Source organism: Salvelinus fontinalis, chromosome 23, assembly GCF_029448725.1.
Source record: "Salvelinus fontinalis isolate EN_2023a chromosome 23, ASM2944872v1, whole genome shotgun sequence".
Taxonomy (NCBI): domain Eukaryota; kingdom Metazoa; phylum Chordata; class Actinopteri; order Salmoniformes; family Salmonidae; genus Salvelinus; species Salvelinus fontinalis.
The window spans coordinates 31,047,467-31,065,753 of NC_074687.1; the positions used below are offsets into that span (position 1 = coordinate 31,047,467).

At 43.7% G+C, this 18,287-nt stretch overlaps 1 protein-coding gene and 1 long non-coding RNA gene across 4 annotated transcripts in view; both read right to left on the minus strand.

The window, feature by feature from the left end:
- Positions 1 to 332: 332 nt before the first annotated feature.
- Positions 333 to 6,743, minus strand: LOC129821118 (uncharacterized). Its single transcript, XR_008754273.1, has 2 exons — positions 1,283 to 6,743; positions 333 to 1,147 (listed from the first exon to the last, which is right to left on the minus strand). It is a non-coding gene; the product is annotated as an uncharacterized LOC129821118 (long non-coding RNA).
- Positions 6,744 to 7,545: 802 nt separating this feature from the next.
- LOC129821117 (integrin beta-5-like) overlaps positions 7,546 to 18,287 on the minus strand; it is a 66,057-nt gene continuing 55,315 nt past the window's right edge. For all 3 annotated transcript variants that reach the window (XM_055878429.1, XM_055878426.1, XM_055878427.1), the window contains exons 12-15: positions 17,714 to 17,814; positions 16,221 to 16,340; positions 14,804 to 14,970; positions 7,546 to 9,347 (exon numbers count right to left, since the gene is read on the minus strand). In XM_055878429.1, the coding sequence (XP_055734404.1) occupies positions 9,252 to 9,347; positions 14,804 to 14,970; positions 16,221 to 16,340; positions 17,714 to 17,814 (484 nt within the window). In that variant the 3' untranslated portion in view covers positions 7,546 to 9,251. The remainder of the gene's footprint in view (positions 9,348 to 14,803; positions 14,971 to 16,220; positions 16,341 to 17,713; positions 17,815 to 18,287) is intronic.

The following is an 18,287-nucleotide window of genomic DNA, read 5'->3' on the forward strand; positions in this document are numbered from 1 at the left end:
TGCAGGGCCATTTGTGAACTGAGGAGTCTTTACATCAAGTTTCCTGATGCTACTGACCAAGCCAACTATAAAGTGCAATTCTATAAATATGGGCACTTCCCAGGAGAGATTGGCTGTATAGATGAATGTCATGTTCCCATTAAGTGTCCATCAACTCCTGATGCTGAGGAGTACAGGAACCGTAAGAACTGGTTTCCATCAATGTTCAGGGTGTCTGCACTCCTAATTTAGAGTTTTCAAACATTGTTGCCCGTTGGAAAGGTGCAACTCACGATTCAAGGATTTTTCTCACCTCTTCATTGTGTGCTGAGTTTCAAAGAGGTGACAGAGGATATGGTCAGAGTAACTTTTTATTCACTCCATACATAAATCCCACAACAGCTGAGCAGCAAAGATACAACACAGCTCATATCCGCACGAGAGCGATGGTTGAGCGTATGTTTGGAGTATGGAAAAATAGATTCCAATGTTTACGCAATACACTTCGTTTCAAGCCAAGAAGATGCTGCAAGGTGTCATTGCTACAGCTGTGCTGCACAACTACCTGAAGCGGCACTGCTGTCCTCCGATGGAAGGTCAAGATCAAGCAGATATGCCCATGGCTGAGGCAGGCAATGACCAAAGAGGACTTGCACACAGAGTTGCTTTCACATTGCAGCATGTCAACTAGATGAGATACATTTTAATATGGAATGTATTCATTATGGCTTATTTTTGCTTTGATAATGTTGGTTCTGTACAAAATTCAAATAGTGTGCAGCAAAATTAAATGAGTGACTAAATCAAGGCTGGTTTAAAATGTAGTTTGTGGTGATTAAAATATTCTCACTCATGTATATCCAAATGACAAAAAATAAAATGTTTTAATCATAATTGTCTCATTACTGTATAATTTTTGGATCATACTGCTCTCTTCCAACTTCATATCCAATTTAACCTGTATAATTCTTATTTTCATTTCATGTTCTTCCTTCAGATATTTAATTTTATGCTCATGAAATTCTCTGGCTAACTTTTCATGCATGGTCATTTTTTTTGTTCTCTGCTGAAAGGTGGTGGCAGCATCTTCTCTCAGAGATGCTATAGCAGATGGAGGGTACACACTCACTGTGCACTGGCTCTTTCAACCTGTTCAGATTCCCTTCCTCTGGAAAAAGAACACAGTTAGAAGCACAAATAAACTCATATGGTCCTTAGAATGAAAGAAGAATAAAGATTGACACAGACAGTGGAATATATTTACCAAAGGAAGTAACCAATTTACATTCTTTGGTATATGTACCATTTGTGCTCAGTTCTTCATCTGAACTGTCCAAATGGTCATCGTCTGGTATACCATCCAGAGGTTGCTGGTGCCCTATTACTCCAGACAGCAAGTCACTAAATTCATCAGTTTTGTCTTTTTTTGGTGGTCCACCACCAGTAAATCGCTCTCTTCTGATCTCTTAATTCTCTTTTTTAAAGCCAGTTTAAGGTTCTTCCACAGAGTCTATAAAGGCAGATATCATTAAATATAAGTGATGTCACAAAAATATGAATATGAGAAATACTGATATAATGAAGATATTTTACCTGAAGTTGCTGTACTCTTCTTGTGTTTACATTTTCATTTGCATTGAATTCACTGCAAATTGCAGCCCAACCACTCTTTTTCTGTTTTAGTAGCGTTTTTTCATACTCACTAAAGTTTTTTCAACTTATTATTTTTGCCTCTGCCATTGTCTCAAGATTCACACCAGTAATGGTGTTTTCTATTCCAGTCCAGGTTTTTATGAGCACCATTAGACCAACAGCATGTGCTCGTACTTAACATAATCAGGTTTAACCCAGGTGTTCTCATTTAGGTTTACTTACCTTACTCGAGGACTCCATAGTCTCCGACTAACTAAGCCAAGTTCATGAAATCTACTTAAATGTCCTAGTTTAAATAGTACACATTAAGGACTACTCCTAGTGTAACAGTATAACTTTAAACCATCCCCTCGCCCCGACCCGGGCGCGAACCAGGGACCCTCTGCACACATCAACAACTGACACCCACGATGCGTTGTTACCCATCGCTCCACAAAAGCCGCGGCCCTTGCAGAGCAAGGGGCAACCCTACTTAAAGTCTCAGAGCAAGTGACGTAACTGATTGAAATGCTACTAGCGCGTACCCGCTAACTAGCTAGCCATTTCACATCCGTTACACTCACCCCCTTTTCAACCTCCTCCTTTTCCGCAGCAACCAGTGATCCGGGTCAACAGCATCAATGTAACAGTATAACTTTACGGCGTCCCCTCGCCCCGACACGGGTGCGAACCAGGGACCCTCTGCACACATCAACAACGGTTGCCCACGAAGCATCGTTACCCATCGCTCCACAAAAGCCGCGGCCCTTGCAGAGCAAGGGGCAACCCTACTTAAAGTCTCAGAGCAAGTGACGTAACTGATTGAAATGCTACTAGCGCGTACCCGCTAACTGGCTAGCCATTTCACATCCGTTACACTAGCTTAATCTAAACCCTGTCTGGGAGACCGGCCCATAGTTTAGTAGAACCCCTCCCCTGGTTTAGATTATTATGTTAACAAAAGTATCAAGCACTTACTACTACTTCACTCCATCCAGTAGATGGCAACAAAATACACTTTATATTAGAGTGTGGGGAGTCAGTCATTAAACATTAGGTTACTCCAGAGATGTCATGTACTGTAATGTCCAGCATGTGGAGCCACATGATAACAGATATCTGCCTGCCTCACTGGAGAGGGCTACGGCATGGTTTTTGCATGGATAGTTTTACATCTATTCTCTATCGTATCTGTTAGGTCGATCTACACCTGTCATTTCACTCCAAGGACATATAAGTGAATCTGATATGAACTAAGACACAAATGGTCAGGATAATGCTGCCTAACTCGGGTCAAAGGTTATGTTACCGCTGTGTTAGTTTAACTGGACCTGTTTGATTGTGTGTGTGTATTTGGGTGTATCTGCGTGCATGTGTGTCAACATCTATGAAAGTAGATGTAATTAATGTAATTTATCGCTCACATCTGGAATGATGCAGGCAGACAATACAAGCATTCACAAGCAGGGGGACAATTCAAATTAGCAAAAGCATGACGTTCTGGTAAAATAATGTGCTCGTTATGGCTCACAGGGCCTTTGTGATGGATATTTGTAACATGCTTTGTTGAACACTACATCATAGTTGGCATGATGGGCCTGGGCATGGGAGCACAGCGGGATAAGCATGGAAGCGTGTGGATGCCAATGGTGTGGACAGGAGCCCGGTGATGATTGGCACACACTGCCTGCATGCGTGTTAAAACCTCCTGGTCCCTCTATTGTCTTTGGTACGGACATGGGAACTAGGCCATAGTTTACAGAGTATTTACATCACAAAGAGATGCTAATCCCTACTGAACAACCCTTCTTACTGCAGAACCTTTTTCCCCTGGACCCTCCAAAGCTGTGAAGAAGAGAGAAAGCTAGCTATGCTTGCTGCAACAGTTGCATGACCCTGTCAACGTTTAATTCCAGAAGAATGGGTTAATAAATTGGCTTAATTATATTATTACAGTAGCTTAGTTTGACTTCATGGGGGGTCTGACACTATTTCCAATGTGTCACATAATTGTTCATTGTGACTGGTCTAGAGAAAGGCCTTTGTGCTGCTGAAACGTCAACATAAAACCCTCAAATATATCCCTTTTTTGTTTTGTTTCTATAGTACAGTATGAAGTTCTATAGTGGATAAGCTTTACTGTGAAGTGTTCATCTTCATCATCCTCTACACCCCTTAAACTGAACTCTGGACCTCGGCCAGTTCCACTGCGTTTTTTCATTGTTGCCCTCTAATCAGGGACTGAGTTAGACCTGGGACACCAGGTGTGTGCAATTAGTTATCAGGTACAACAGAAAACTAGCAGGCTCAGGACCTCGTAGGGTAAGAGTTGAATTACCCCCCCCCCCTCCCCCCCTACAGCATCGATAGGACGTAAGTGTTTTAGGGCATGTCCAACTCATTCTGCGGAGGGCCGAGTGTCAGTGGGTTTTCGCTCCTCGCTTGTACTTGATTGATGAATTAAGGTCACTAATTAGTAATGATTTCCCCTCACCTGGTTGTCTATGTCTTAATTGAAAGGAAAAAACAAAAACCCAGACACTTGGTCCTCCATGGAATGAGCTTGACACCCGTTTTAGGATAGTGACAACTATAAATCAAATCAAATTGATTGGTCACATACACATATTTAGCAGATGTTATTGCGGGTGTAGCGAAATGATTGTGTTCCTAGATCCAACAGTGCAGTAGTATCTAACAATTCACAACAATACACAGACATGTAAAAGAATGGAATTAAGAAATATATAAATATTAGGATGAGCAATGTCGGAGTGGCATTGACCAAAATACAGTAGAATACACTATATACATATAAAAAGAGTAAAACAGTATGTAAACATTATTTTTTTTATTTATTTTTTATCCCATTTTCTCCCCAATTTTCGTGGTATCCAATCGCTAGTAATTACTACCTTGTCTCATCGCTACAACTCCCGTACGCGTCCTCCGAAGCCGTACTGCTTCTTAACACAGCGCGCCTCCAACCCGGAAGCCAGCCGCACCAATGTGTCGGAGGAAACACCGTGTACCTGGCCCCCTTGGTTGGCGTGCACTGCGCCCGGCCCGCCACAGGAGTCGCTGGAGCGTGATGAGACAAGGATATCCCTACCGGCCAAACCCTCCCTACCCCGGACGACGCTATGCCAATTGTGCGTCGCCCCACGGACCTCCCGGTCGTGGCCGGCTGCGACAGAGCCTTGTCGCGAACCCAGAGACTCTGGTGGCGCAGTTAGCACTGCGATGCAGTGCCCTAGACCACTGCGCCACCCGGGAGGCATGTAAACATTATTAAAGTGACCAGTGATTCCACGTCTATGTATATAGGGCAGCAGGCTCTAAGGTGCAGGGTTGAGTAACCGGGTGGTAGTCGGCTAGTGATGGCTATTTAACAGTCTGATGGCCTGAGATAGTAGCTGATGCACTTGTATTGACCTCGCCTTCTGGATGGTAGTGGGGTGAATAGGCCATGGCTCGAGTGGTTAATGTCCTTGATGATCTTTTGGGCCTTCCTGTGACATCGAGTGCTGTAGATGTCCTGGAGGGCAGGCAGTGTACCCCCGGTGATGCGTTGGGCAGACCGCACCACCCTCTGGAAAGACCTGCAGTTGCAGGCAGTGCAGTTGCCGTACCAGGCGGTGAAACAGCATGACAGGATGCTCTCAACTGTAAATCTGTAAAAGTTTGTGAGGGTCTTAGGGGCCAAGCCAAATTTCTTAAGCCTCCTGATGTTAGAAGCACTGACTGGATACATTTAAAAGGTGTTAGAATGGGAGAGAGTTGACTTTGTGTATGTGCTTTCCCCTTTTTTGATAAGATACATTATGACAGATAGTTGAGTGATGAGTTAGAGTTGTTAAGTGGAATTTCCTCCCGAGGAATAAAATGGTAGTGTCTTGCTTTTGAGAAGCTTATTTAACATTCCTCTAATTCCAGTCGTGTCAGTGATTGTCAGTTATTGACAATCACGGAGTGCAGTTTGCCTGGCCCCAACCAAACTGATGCATCACGTGGTCGGGGCCCCATGCTGTTAGTGCAGTTAGCAACAGCAATGAAAATAGCAGACACATCCAGATGGTAAATAGCTTGTGCTGCGAGTTGTCTTTTTAGCATCCAGTGTTTCTTGCGGTCAGTGCTCTCCCTCAGGCTGTAAGGATTAGAGACGGTACTGGGTCATCTTGACACATCTGAGGTGAGATGGGAAGTGGAGAAGAGGAACAAGACAAAGAGTGGAGGGCTGGAAAGAGGATGTGTAGTCTAAAGAGAGCAAAAACATGAGAAAGAGGAAAGGGAGCAATACAGACAGCAGAGAAAGAAAAACGAAAGGGGGACATATGTGAATGAAGAATAGAAACATGGTAGAAGTCTAAGGTCAGCTGACCAATGGGAGCAGCTTCAGGTTTATCAAAGTGTGATGAGCGGTAAGGGGATGGGTGCATGGAAGACACACTTTCACACCACTAGTCTGCTACCCTCCTCCAAAATACACACACACACACACACACAGATTTCCAAGCTTATCTACTTCACTTCTCTACACACTAAAGACTATTGTAGGAGCTCCCTCCCTGCTCACAATAACATTGGAAAATACATTTCAATGATGTAACAATGATGTAATGCCGTTTACATCTAACATCTTATCCAGCATGCATTTCCCAATCATGTGCACTGAGGAGTGAATGGTATCTATCAGGAGTCACTGATGTATTGGTTCCATTACCATTGACTTCTATTTTCAACAACCCATTCATTGCCCCTCCTTATACCCCTCCAGACCCACAGTCAGTCTACATCACACTCCGGGCCAGCTCGATTGTGCTTAATTAAAGTATTGATTGTGTTAACAAGGCTAGATTTCCAGTCCACAGAGGCTACCTGCTGATTGGGCCTGATCATTCTGAAGCCTTAGGCATTATTTCCTTTACTGTTCAACAAACAAGTGCACTGACTGTACTGGAAGTCCCTATAGCCTCCATTTTAACTGTGCCCTGTGTCCCTGTTCAGAAGGCAGAGATACTAAATGAACACGCTAACCTACTTTTTCCGACAGCTGAAACCTGGACTGAGGCTGGGCCCTGCCTCGCGGGGGATTAGGCCCCCACCAAAACACCAAGAGGGGGGGGGGGGGGGGATTTATGACCTCACTTCAGGCTGAAATAACAGCCCCTCCAGTCCCATAGACATGTTCCATATCCCAGCGTTAGTCCCACCCCGTTCCCTGTATACTTGGGATCTTCCAAACTATGAAGTTAGCAGGGAAATAGAATGCATTTTCCAGCTCATGTGAACCATCAAGTTCTCGGGAAACTGAATAACAAATTGTGTGAACACATATTCCATGTGTTTATTGACATTACTTTGGGTTATTAGTTCTATGAGTCTTATTTGCAGCTCTGAAAAAAAAATCTGAATTTATGCAACTAATTTAGCTGCTAAAATACAAATCTGGGTTAGCTGAGGAGAGAAGCACATGGTGAGGGTTGTCATGGGCGACAGCAGAAACCAAGATGTAAATGACAGAATCAAAGGGATACCAGACCACCTTTCCTCTGTGTTTCTGTATGATGGCAGTAGACTGCTGCTTATTGGTTGAGAGTGAGAACAGATGTGTTTGAACACATGAACGCACAGACACAGCTTCCCTGGCACCTGAGGTCTAAGCCAAAGACAGACCCCCAATTCATTCATGCCTCTCTTAACATTCAGTCACCCTCCAATACTAGCAGTTCATTTCGCTCAAAAAATAACAAACTGGCTGTTTATTTTTGTTATTTGGAAATATGCTGCTGCTAGGAAGTATAGTTTCATGATTTATGTACAGGTGAAACTATGCATAGGAAAACAAATACAAGGTGGAGGATTCTGGACAAGGGTGGGGGAAATATTGCAAGAGGGTCACCATGGGAGTAAAAGTCAAATAAATGGGATATATTTGCTTTTAAGTCATCCATTTATTGCTGTTTTGTGAATACCTGCTCTGTGTGCAGAATGACATATACACATAGTAGTGTTGTAAATCTATTGGTTTCTAATGGTGAATTATCAATGCTGTACAGGAAAGGTCTGGGCTAATGCATTTCCTCACATGGTGCCAAGACACACAAGTAAGCAGATTGTTTTTATGGGATTCTTATTGCGTTTGGCACACACACATCCGTAAACGTTAGTGCGCACACTCTTTTCATCCATCGTCTCCCGCTCTCTCTCGCACACTCTCAAGCCCAGCTCACCATCACAAAAAAGGCCATGGAACACATTTAATGAGAAGTCTTCCCTCCCATCTCATACTGTAGCCCTTTCATAACTCCAGTGGCATGTTTTAGCCTGCTTCTTCCTGTTGGAATGGGTGAGGGAGAGTTATGTCCCATGTCAACAGAGCTTAGAGACGTTCCCTGTCTCTACGCCCACCCACACTCACAGTGCAAGTAATGTAGCCATGACAGAGAGCAGGGTTATTCCAGTCATACTGAATAGTAGCCTGGTCCCAGATCTGTTTGTGCTGTATCCAAATGTATCTATTTGTTTGGCAATGACAATAGGTGCTGACACGGCACAAACAATAGATCAAGACTAGAGAAAGAAGTGCATATGGAGTGTAACAACAACAATAATACAAACACAATGAGAATAGATGGAGATTCTTAGTCACTTTGAGAGTCTCCTAATAATATCAACTATTGTGCAAAACAAGGGTAAGAAAACTACTGCTCTTTTAATGTTAGTACCATGATGCCAAAGTCCACAAAAAAATGTGATGTTATTATCTCATAAACCTGAAAATCTCCTGCTGATGTACATTAATTCATATTTCCATTTGTTATGAAGGAGGATGCATAGTGAGTGTCAGGAAAGACATTTTTAAGAGTAAAAAAAAATATACATACAAATATAAGTCGATGCCTTGGCTGTCTGTACAATGAATATTGCTGTTTATGTGAAGGAGATGTTATGGTTTATGACAGCGTTTCCCAAATTCGGTCCTCGGAACCCCAAGTGGTGCACATTTAGTATTTTTCCTTAACACTACACAGCTGATTCAAATGATCAGAGCTTGATGATTAGTTGATTATTTGAATCAGCTGTGTAGTGCTAGGGCAAAAAACAAACATCTGCACCCTTTGGGGTCCTGAGGCAGAGTTTGGGAAACCCTGCTTTGTGATGTGAGGTTGGCAATTTAACACAAATTGTCAGTGACAGATAGGGTTTCATTGTTCTGTCTACATAGTTCATTCTGCTTATATAACATCCACTTGTTAGCTAGAGAGATGACGCAGAGGATCACAGATTATTGTCTCTGTCCTCTAAACAATTTCCAGACCAGGAGAATGTTGTTGCTTGTCCTCTGGGCTGTATTCTACTGACATCAGTAAATCATACAGAGCAGCCTAGAGCTTTAAGTCATATCTCATTACTTCATGGCAGTTGGTCACTTTGTTTCTCCTCAGTCAGAGAGAGAAAAAAGTAAGGCCACAGTCCCCAGAAACAATCCAGACTACTACTTTTACTTCTGTTTGTCATGTCCTTGGCAGATCAGATAGATGGTTAAGTTTATTTAATCATTTCCCACCCCTCCTGGTTCTCTACTTGGACCGGTCCTGCCGTGCCCCCGCCCCACCAACACCCCCATGGGGAGGTGGTCAGTGGGCTGCTCCGTTGTAAGACTTGCCATACATAATGAAGTCTGTCTCTATTGGATGGCTGGAGATGTGCTGCTTGTAGACGGGGTTGGAGGCCTTGAGAGAGATAGAGATGAAAGACAGCGAGAGAGAGAAAAGGGGAGAGAGTAACAGAAAGTTTGAAAAATTGGTCAGTTCATTAACATGCACATGTTGAGGCAGGATGGACATTTAAGCTACAGCCTCAGAATTTTGGAACAGCTCCTGATGAGGTGGCGGATGGTCTCCTGAGGGATCTCCTCCCAGACCTGGACTAAAGCATCCGCCAACTCCTGGACAGTCTGTGGTGCAACATGGTGTTGGTGGATGGAGCAAGACATGATGTCCCAGATGTGCTCAATTGGATTCAGGTCTGGGGAACGGGCGGGCCAGTCCATAGCATCAATGCCTTCCTCTTGCAGGAACTGCTGACAGACTCTAGCCACATGAGGTCTAGCATTGTCTTGCATTAGGAGAAACCCAGGGCCAACCACACCAGCATATGGTCTCACAAGGGGTCTGAGGATCTCATCTCGGTAGCTAATGGCAGTCAGGCTACCTCTGGCGAGCACATGGAGGGCTGTGCGGCCCCCCAAAGAAATGCCACCCCACACCATGACTGACCCACCGCCAAACCGGTCATGCTGGAGGATGTTGCAGGCAGCAGAACGTTCTCCACGGCGTCTCCAGACTCTGTCACGTCTGTCACATGTGCTCAGTGTGAACCTGCTTTCATCTGTGAAGAGCACAGGGCGCCAGTGGCGAATTTGACAATCTTGGTGTTCTCTGGCAAATGCCAAACGTCCTGCACGGTGTTGGGCTGTAAGCACAACCCCCACCTGTGGACGTCGGGCCCTCATACCACCCTCATGGAGTCTGTTTCTGACCGTTTGAGCAGACACATGCACATTTGTGGCCTGCTGGAGGTCATTTTGCAGGGCTCTGGCAGTGCTCCTCCTGCTCCTCCTTGCAGAAAGGCGGATGTAGCGGTCCTGCTGCTGGGTTGTTGCCCTCCTACGGCCTCCTCCACGTCTCCTGATGTACTGGCCTGTCTCCTGGTAGCGCCTCCATGCTCTGGACACTACGCTGACAGACACAGCAAACCTTCTTGCCACAGCTCGCATTGATGTGCCATCCTGGATGAGCTGCACTACCTGAGCCACTTGTGTGGGTTGTAGACTCCGTCTCATGCTACCACTAGAGTGAAAGCACCGCCAGCATTCAAAAGTGACCAAAACATCAGCCAGGAAGCATAGGAACTGAGAAGTGGTCCGTGGTCACCACCTGCAGAACCACTCCTTTATTGGGGGTGTCTTGCTAATTGCCTATAATTTCCACCTGTTGTCTATTCCATTTGCACAACAGCATGTGAAATTTATTGTCATGGTCACAGTTTGATTTCACAGAAGTGTGATTGACTTGGAGTTACATTGTGTTGTTTAAGTGTTCCCTTTATTTTTTTGAGCAGTGTATTATTCACAATGATGGCCTAGGAACAGTCGGTTAACTGCCTTGTACAGGGGCAGAACAACAGATTTTTACCTTGTCAGCTCAGGGATTTGAACTAGCAACCTTTTGTTTACAAGCCCAACGCTCTAACCACTAGGCTACCTGCACCCGCATATGGGGTTCAACCAGGACTGTTACATTTGTAACTTAATGAAGACATTTTAACAATGGAATTTAACCTATTGTTAGGAAAAAAAAGATGGAAAAAATGTAGAATGAATCATGCAATATTAGGCCTACTGATTATTTCTCAGTATCTACTTGCAAGCTACTGACAGCCTGTGAGCTACCGGACATACATTTTTCTGCAAAGATGCAACCTTTGGTAGACTGATGAAAGGCTACTCTGAGTCAGTGGGTGAATCTCAATTGCATACTTCTCATATCTCCTCAAACCCCATTGAATGAGAAAGCCAGAGGTCCCTATCCTCTGACCTTTTCCTCCAATGTGTTTTGAGGAGAATGGGAGAGGGGATGCAAGCAATTGAGATTATCTCATAGGCTGCGATACAGTTTAGCCTAACCAGACCTGCACGTGCTCATCATGGTTCTTATAGGCAAAGTGAAATGACAAAATTGCATTCTCTTGTTTCTTTAACTCTCATCGTAGTTCTTGTGTGGTTTTTATTCATACTTAAATGTTTTATTATATTTTCTAAACTCAGCAAAAAAAGAAACGTCCTCTCACTGTCAACTGCATTTATTTTCAGCAAACTCAACATGTGTAAATATTTGTATGAACATAAGTTAACAGACATAAACTGAACAAGTCCCACAAATGTGTGACAAACAGAAATTGAATAATGTGTCCCTGAACAAAGTGGGGGTCAAAATCAAAGTAATAGTCAGTATCTGGTGTGGCCACCAGCTGCATTAAGTACTGCAGTGCATCTCCTCCTCATGGACTGCACCAGATTTGACAGTTCTTGCTGTGAGATGTTACCCCACTCTTCCACTAAGGAACCTGCAAGTTCCCGGATATTTCTGGGGGGAATGGCCATAGCCCTCACCCTCCGATCCAACAGGTTGGTTGCCATGGCTCTTCGCTTGCCATGGCAGAACACTGACATTCCTGTCTTGCAGGAAATCACGCACAGAACGAGCAGTATGGCTGATGGCATTTTCATGCTAGAAGGTCATGTCAGGATGAGCCTGCAAGAAGGGTACCACATGAGGGAGGAGGATGTCTTCCCTGTAACGCACAGCGTTGAGATTACCTGCAATGACAACAAGCTCAGTCCGATGATGCTGTGACACACTGCCCCAGACCATGACAGACCCTCCACCTCCAAATCGATCCCACTCCAGAGTACAGGCCTCGGTGTAACGCTCATTCCTTCGGCAATAAACGCGAATCCGACCATCACCTCTAGTGAGACAAAACCGCGATTTGTCAGTGAAGAGCACTTTTTGCCAGTCCTGGTCCAGCGATGGTGGGTTTGTGCCCATAGGCGACGTTGTTTCTGGTGATATCTTGTAGGCCTGCCTTACAACAGGCCTACAAGCACTCAGTCCAGCCTCTCTCAGCCTATTGCGGACAGTCTGAGCACCGATGGAGGGATTGTGCGTTCCTGGTGTAACTCGGGCAGTTGTTGTCATCATGTACCTGTCCCGCAGGTGTGATGTTCAAATGTACCGATCCTGTGCAGGTGTTGTTACACGTGGTCTGCCACTGAGGACAATCAGCTGTCTGTCCTGTCTCCCTGTAGCGCTGTCTTAGGCGTCTCAGTACGGACATTGCAATTTATTGCCCTGGTCACATCTGCATCATGCCTCCTTGCAGCATGCCTAAGGCACGTTCACGCAGATGAGCAGGGATCCTGGGCATATTTATTTTGGTGTTTTTCCAGAGTCAGTAGAATGGCCTCTTTAGTTTCCTAAGTTTTCAGAACTGTGACCTTAATTGCCTACCGTCTATAAGCTGTTAGTGTCTTAATGACCATTCCACAGGTGCATGTTCTTAATTATTTATGGTTCATTGAACAAGCATGGGAAACAGTGTTTAAACCCTTTACAATGAGGATCTGTGAAGTTATTTGGATTTCTACGAATTATCTTTGAAAGACAGGGTCCTGAAAAAGGGACGGTTCTTTTTTTGCTGAGTTTATATTATTAGTATTACTACATTGTTGGGAAATAGCTCAAGGTAAGAATATCACTGTACTGTTTTACACCCGTTGTATCCTGTGCACGTGGGGAATACAACTTTGAAATACATATTTGTTCCTACCCCAGTTCCCACATATGGCTTCAGTGGTATGATACATGGAAACTGTTCCAAAAGTACATTAGATGTACACCACAATGAGATGAAAGACAACAATACATTCCACAACTTGGCATTTCAAATGGGATGTGCTTATATCCTATCCTTCTCATGCAAGTCTCATAACTTATATAGACCTACTCTTGTCCCAAAACAGTCATCACAGCAATTCACACAGCCTTTCATTTGATAGATAGTGTAATAGATAGTCCTCATTGACTTCCATAACTAATGTGGCTCAGTCACATTTGAATTCAAACTGTTTATATGTACAGTGCCTTCTGAAAGTATTCATACCCCTCCTTGACTTATTCCACATTTTGTTGTGTTACAGCCTGAATTCAAAATGTATGTATTTTCTCACCCATTTATCTACACACAATACCCCATAACGACAATGTGAAAACATGTTTTTCGATTTTTGTTGATCATTTATTGAAAATGAAATACAGAAATATTTAATTTACATAAGTATTCACACCCCTGAATCAATGCATGGTAAAACCACATTAGGCAGCAATTACAGCTGTGAGTCTTTCTGAGTAAGTATTGAGCTTTCTACACCTGGATTGTACAATATTTGCCCATTATTCCTTTTCAAATTCTTCAAGCTCTGTTAAGTTGGTTGTTGATCATTGCTAGACACCCATTTTCAAGTCTTGCCATAGATTTTCAAGCTGATTTAAGTCAAAACTGGTACTAGGCCACTCAGGAACATTCAATGTCGTCTTGGTAAGCAACACCAGTGTATATTTGGCCTTTTGTTTTAGGTTACTGTCCTGCTGAAAGGTGAATTAATCTCCCAGTGTCTGGTGGAAAGCAGATTGAACCAGGTTTTCCTCTGGGATTTTGCCTGTGCTTAGATCTATTTAGTTAATTTTTAAACCCCCTAGTCCTTGCTGATGACAAGCAAACCCATAGCATGATGCAGCGACCACCATGCTTGAAAATATGAAGAGTGGTACTCCATGATGTGTTGGATTTGCCCCAAACATAACAATTTGTATTCAGGACATGAAGTTAATTTCTATGCAGCATTACTTTAGTGCCTTATTGCAAACAGAATGCATATTTTGGAATATTTTCATTATGTACATGCATCCTTCTTTTCACTCTTGCCATTTAGGTTAGTTTTGTGTAGTAACTACAATCACTGCCATTAAACTCTTGAACTGTTTTAAAGTCACAATTGGCCTCCGGCAATGGAGTTAGGAAGGACGCCTGTTTCTTTGTTGTGAATGGGTGCATTGATACACCATCCAAAGTGTAATTAATAACTTCACCATGCTCAAAGGGATATTCAAGGTCTGCTTTCTTTTTTGTGAGGCATTGGAAAACACTCCCTGGTCTTTGTGGTTTAATCTGTTTGAAATTCACTACTCAACTGAGGGACCTTACAGATAATTGTATGTGTGGGGTAGAGAGATGAGGTAGTCATAAAAAAATTCTGTTAAACACTGTTAATGCACAAAGAGTCCATGCAACTTATGTGACTTGTTAAGCACATTTTTACTCCTGAGCTTATTTAGGCTTGTCATAACAAAAGGGGTTGAATACTTATTGACTCAATACATTTCTGCTTTTCATTTTTTATTCATTTGTAAACATTTCGAAAAATATTATTCCACTTTGACATAGTGTGTAGGCCAGTGACATCAAAAATATTTATATTCAGGCTGTAACAACAAAATGTTGAAAGAGTCAACTTTCTGAAGGCACTGTAAATCACTGTTATAAATAGGATAGTCATCCTCCTCACCATCTCGTAACGTGCGCGGCAGCGTGCGCTCTGGAAGCGGGCAAACTCCCGCCGGTCGTGCACGGTGATGACCAGCTTCCAGATGGCTAGCAGCACAATGCCCACCAGCAGGATACTGCCCACCACCGCCAGGAGGACCGTCATGGCATCCGGCGCTGCGCCACACTCTGGAGACGGGAGGGGAGACAAACAAACAAAGATTATTAAAAAGCAGATATACACAGGAACTAAGAAAATGCACAAAGAAATATATAAAGAGACATATACACTGAACAAAAATATAAACACCATGGTCAAAGTGTTGTTCCCATGTTTCATGAGTTGAAATAAAAGATCACAGAAACGTTCCATACGCAGAAAAGGCTTATTTCTCTCAAATGTTGTGCACAAATTGTTTACATCTCCGTTAGTGAGCATTTCTTCTTTGCCAAGATAATCCACATTTTCAAGGGGGGATGCAATTGCAGGAATGTCCACCAGAGCTGTTTCCAGAGAATAGAATGTTAATTTCTTTACCATAAGCCGCCTCAAGAGTGGTCTATGGTCTATGGGGTTATGGTATGCGCAGGCATAAGGTACGGACAACGAACACAATTGCATTTTATCGATGGCAATTTGAATGCAGTTACTGTGACGAGATCCTGAGGCCCGTTGCCATGCCATTCATCCACGTTTCAGCATGATAATGCATGGTCCCATGGATCTGTACACAATTCCTGGAAGCCGAAAATGTCCCAGTTGTTGAATGAACTGCATACTCACTAGACATGTCACCCATTGAGCATGTTTGGGATGCTCTGGATCCACAGGCCACAATCAACAGCCTCTATGCTAAGGAAATGTGTTGCGCTGCATAAGGCAAATGGTGGTCATACCAGATACTGACCGGTTTTCTGATCCACGCCCCTATCTTTTTTTAAGGTATCTGTGAAAAACAGATGCATATCTGTATTCCCAGTCATGTGAAATCCATACATTCCTAGACAGTCCTAGTTAATGAATTAATTTAAATTAACTGATTTCCTTATATAAACTAACTCAGTAAAACCTATAAAATTGTTGCATTTATATTTTTGTTCAGTGTGATGTGTATATATATATATATATATAATATTATATAAGAGAGAGGGATAGATAGGAATATAGACAAAGGGAGATGCAAGAAAGAGTCAAACAATTATACAGAATAGCTGTTAAAAAACAGATCTAATATCATAACCCAATTGTCCAATAGAGTGCATGTCCACAAGAGGCCTAGACTGACACTCTCCATATAATAACAAACAGACATGGTATACACTATTTCATACTGCAACACATGGCCTTCTCTGTTATTGTTTTATCCTCCATTTCTTTGAATGTGAAGAGAAGCAGCTGGCTGATATGTTATGTCCATGTCTTCTGTAGCAGTACTGACCTGGCTCTTTGAGCGCGGTGAGGACTGACATGCCATTGGCGTGTTCAGAGTACATGAACTTCATCACACACTCGTTCTCCGTCTTGTACAAGCAAAGGACAGCGTTTGGGTCATCCGTTTCTGTAAGAGGACAAAAAAAGAGATGGGCACTGCTGAGACAAGCAAGAAAAAAGCTGGCGAAACTTACTGAGAGAAGAAACGAAGACAGAAGAAAGAAAACAAGAGAATGGTGAGAGCTCCAACAACACAACAATGTGGGAAAATGTATCCAGATGCATTGCTTTATTGTGAAATCACTCTTGGATAAGGGATTGATCGCATTCCACAGTAAGGACAGAGCCATTTGCTTTGCTTTTTTGTACTTGTTTTTGTGAACTCTATCATTCAAATATTCTAAATGCCTTGGGGACTGAGGAATTAAACTAGCTCTAACCCCCTCCACCGTCTTCCATCTCCCCTCGATTCCCTTCAGCCTCTTCTCCCCTCTGCTTTTTCGGCGGGAGAGAAGTTTCCGGAATGTACATGCAGAGTCTATTAGGGGAGGTCAGATGGTTGGAATAGCAGAGTGAGAGAACGCAGTGAAACAGAGCAGATCTAGGACAGTGAGGGCAGAGCGACAGTGAAGGGAGGGCCTTAAGATATAACAATCCCTTTAAATCCAGAGCCCATGGTGCGTCTGAAACGGCACCCTATTGCAATCTCAGCATCACAATGTCCCCACAAGCAACATTATCATATTAAAACATTCCTAGTTAACTATCCCCCGCAATGCAAAATGCTGAAGGGATCCAGACAGACCAAACCCTGGGACTGTCTATGTTCCACTTAAGACCTGTGGGTTTTAAAAGACAGCACGTGATGACAGTTTAGAGTTATGGGTGCAGGTAGAGTTACATGTTTGTTTAGAGGGTGAGGTATTTGGGGAGTAGGCAGGGGGCATCATGTTTTAATGGGGCTGCATGTCTTTGAACCAAATGATGGGTTTGGCTGCATGGCGCTGCCCGTTATTATAAGCTGCTACCTGGAGGACAGAACAGAAGAGGTCCGTCCGCTCTGCCACTAGAGACCCAGACTGACACTCGCCAGAAAATAACAAACAGACACTCACTCTGGACTGGAGAGGGTATATTTATTTTCATAAGTAATTACAGATGAGGCATATGGGCGTGTGTGTGGGTTGGAGAAGCGTGCGTTACTTTGGTCTGAGCTAACCCGTCAGAGCAGCTGGGTGATGTCACATTAGCTAAAACAGCTCAAACGGTACGTACACCGTGTTTTGGCAAGGCTGTGCACAATAAGAGTGGGAGAGAGCTAATAAACTAGAACAAGGGAAGACGTCTGTAATGCATCAACAACAAACTGCTGCAGACGCTAATCACAGATGTTGATACTCCTCTGTGTGTGTGTGTGTGTGTGTGTGTCTCTCTCTCTCTCTGCTGGCCGGCTGATATTAGAGAGGGGAACCACAGTCAGTCAGTGTTTTGTTTACTCACTAAGCGTTTCCACAGTGATGATCTCGTCCTTGCATAGCCGCTGGCAGGTCTGGTTGTCGGACAGTCTTCCGGAGTCGAAAAGCCGGCACTCGATGCATTCCCTGGAGTGGAGAGAGATAGAGAGATAGATGACAGAGCGACAAGAGAGACCGTGCGTGGCATAATTACATACATCATACATGCCGTGTTTACAGGAGCACAGAGGTGACCAGGCCTCGAGTTTAAGGTCAGTTTATGGTCACGGGTCACACCCAAAATGTTCACCTTTCACCTCTGAAATGAGAGCCATGTGTGAGTATAGGAGCATGCTGGGAGGGTACAACTGTGACTGATAGCAACACATTCCCTGGGATAGCCTGCTGATACGCTCTGCTCCTGATATAGGATGAGTGATTAGAGTGAGGAGTTTGGGTCGTAAACCTTTTGCTTTTTCGGGGGACGCCAATGGAATGGGAGCCGTCTTAACATCTTTCTGAAGCGCAAATCATAGTCCACAGTCGCTAAGACACGATAGTCTGGCATCCCATTGTGATATAGCTGTGTGGCTCTGAGACTACCATTGATGGGGGGCGCG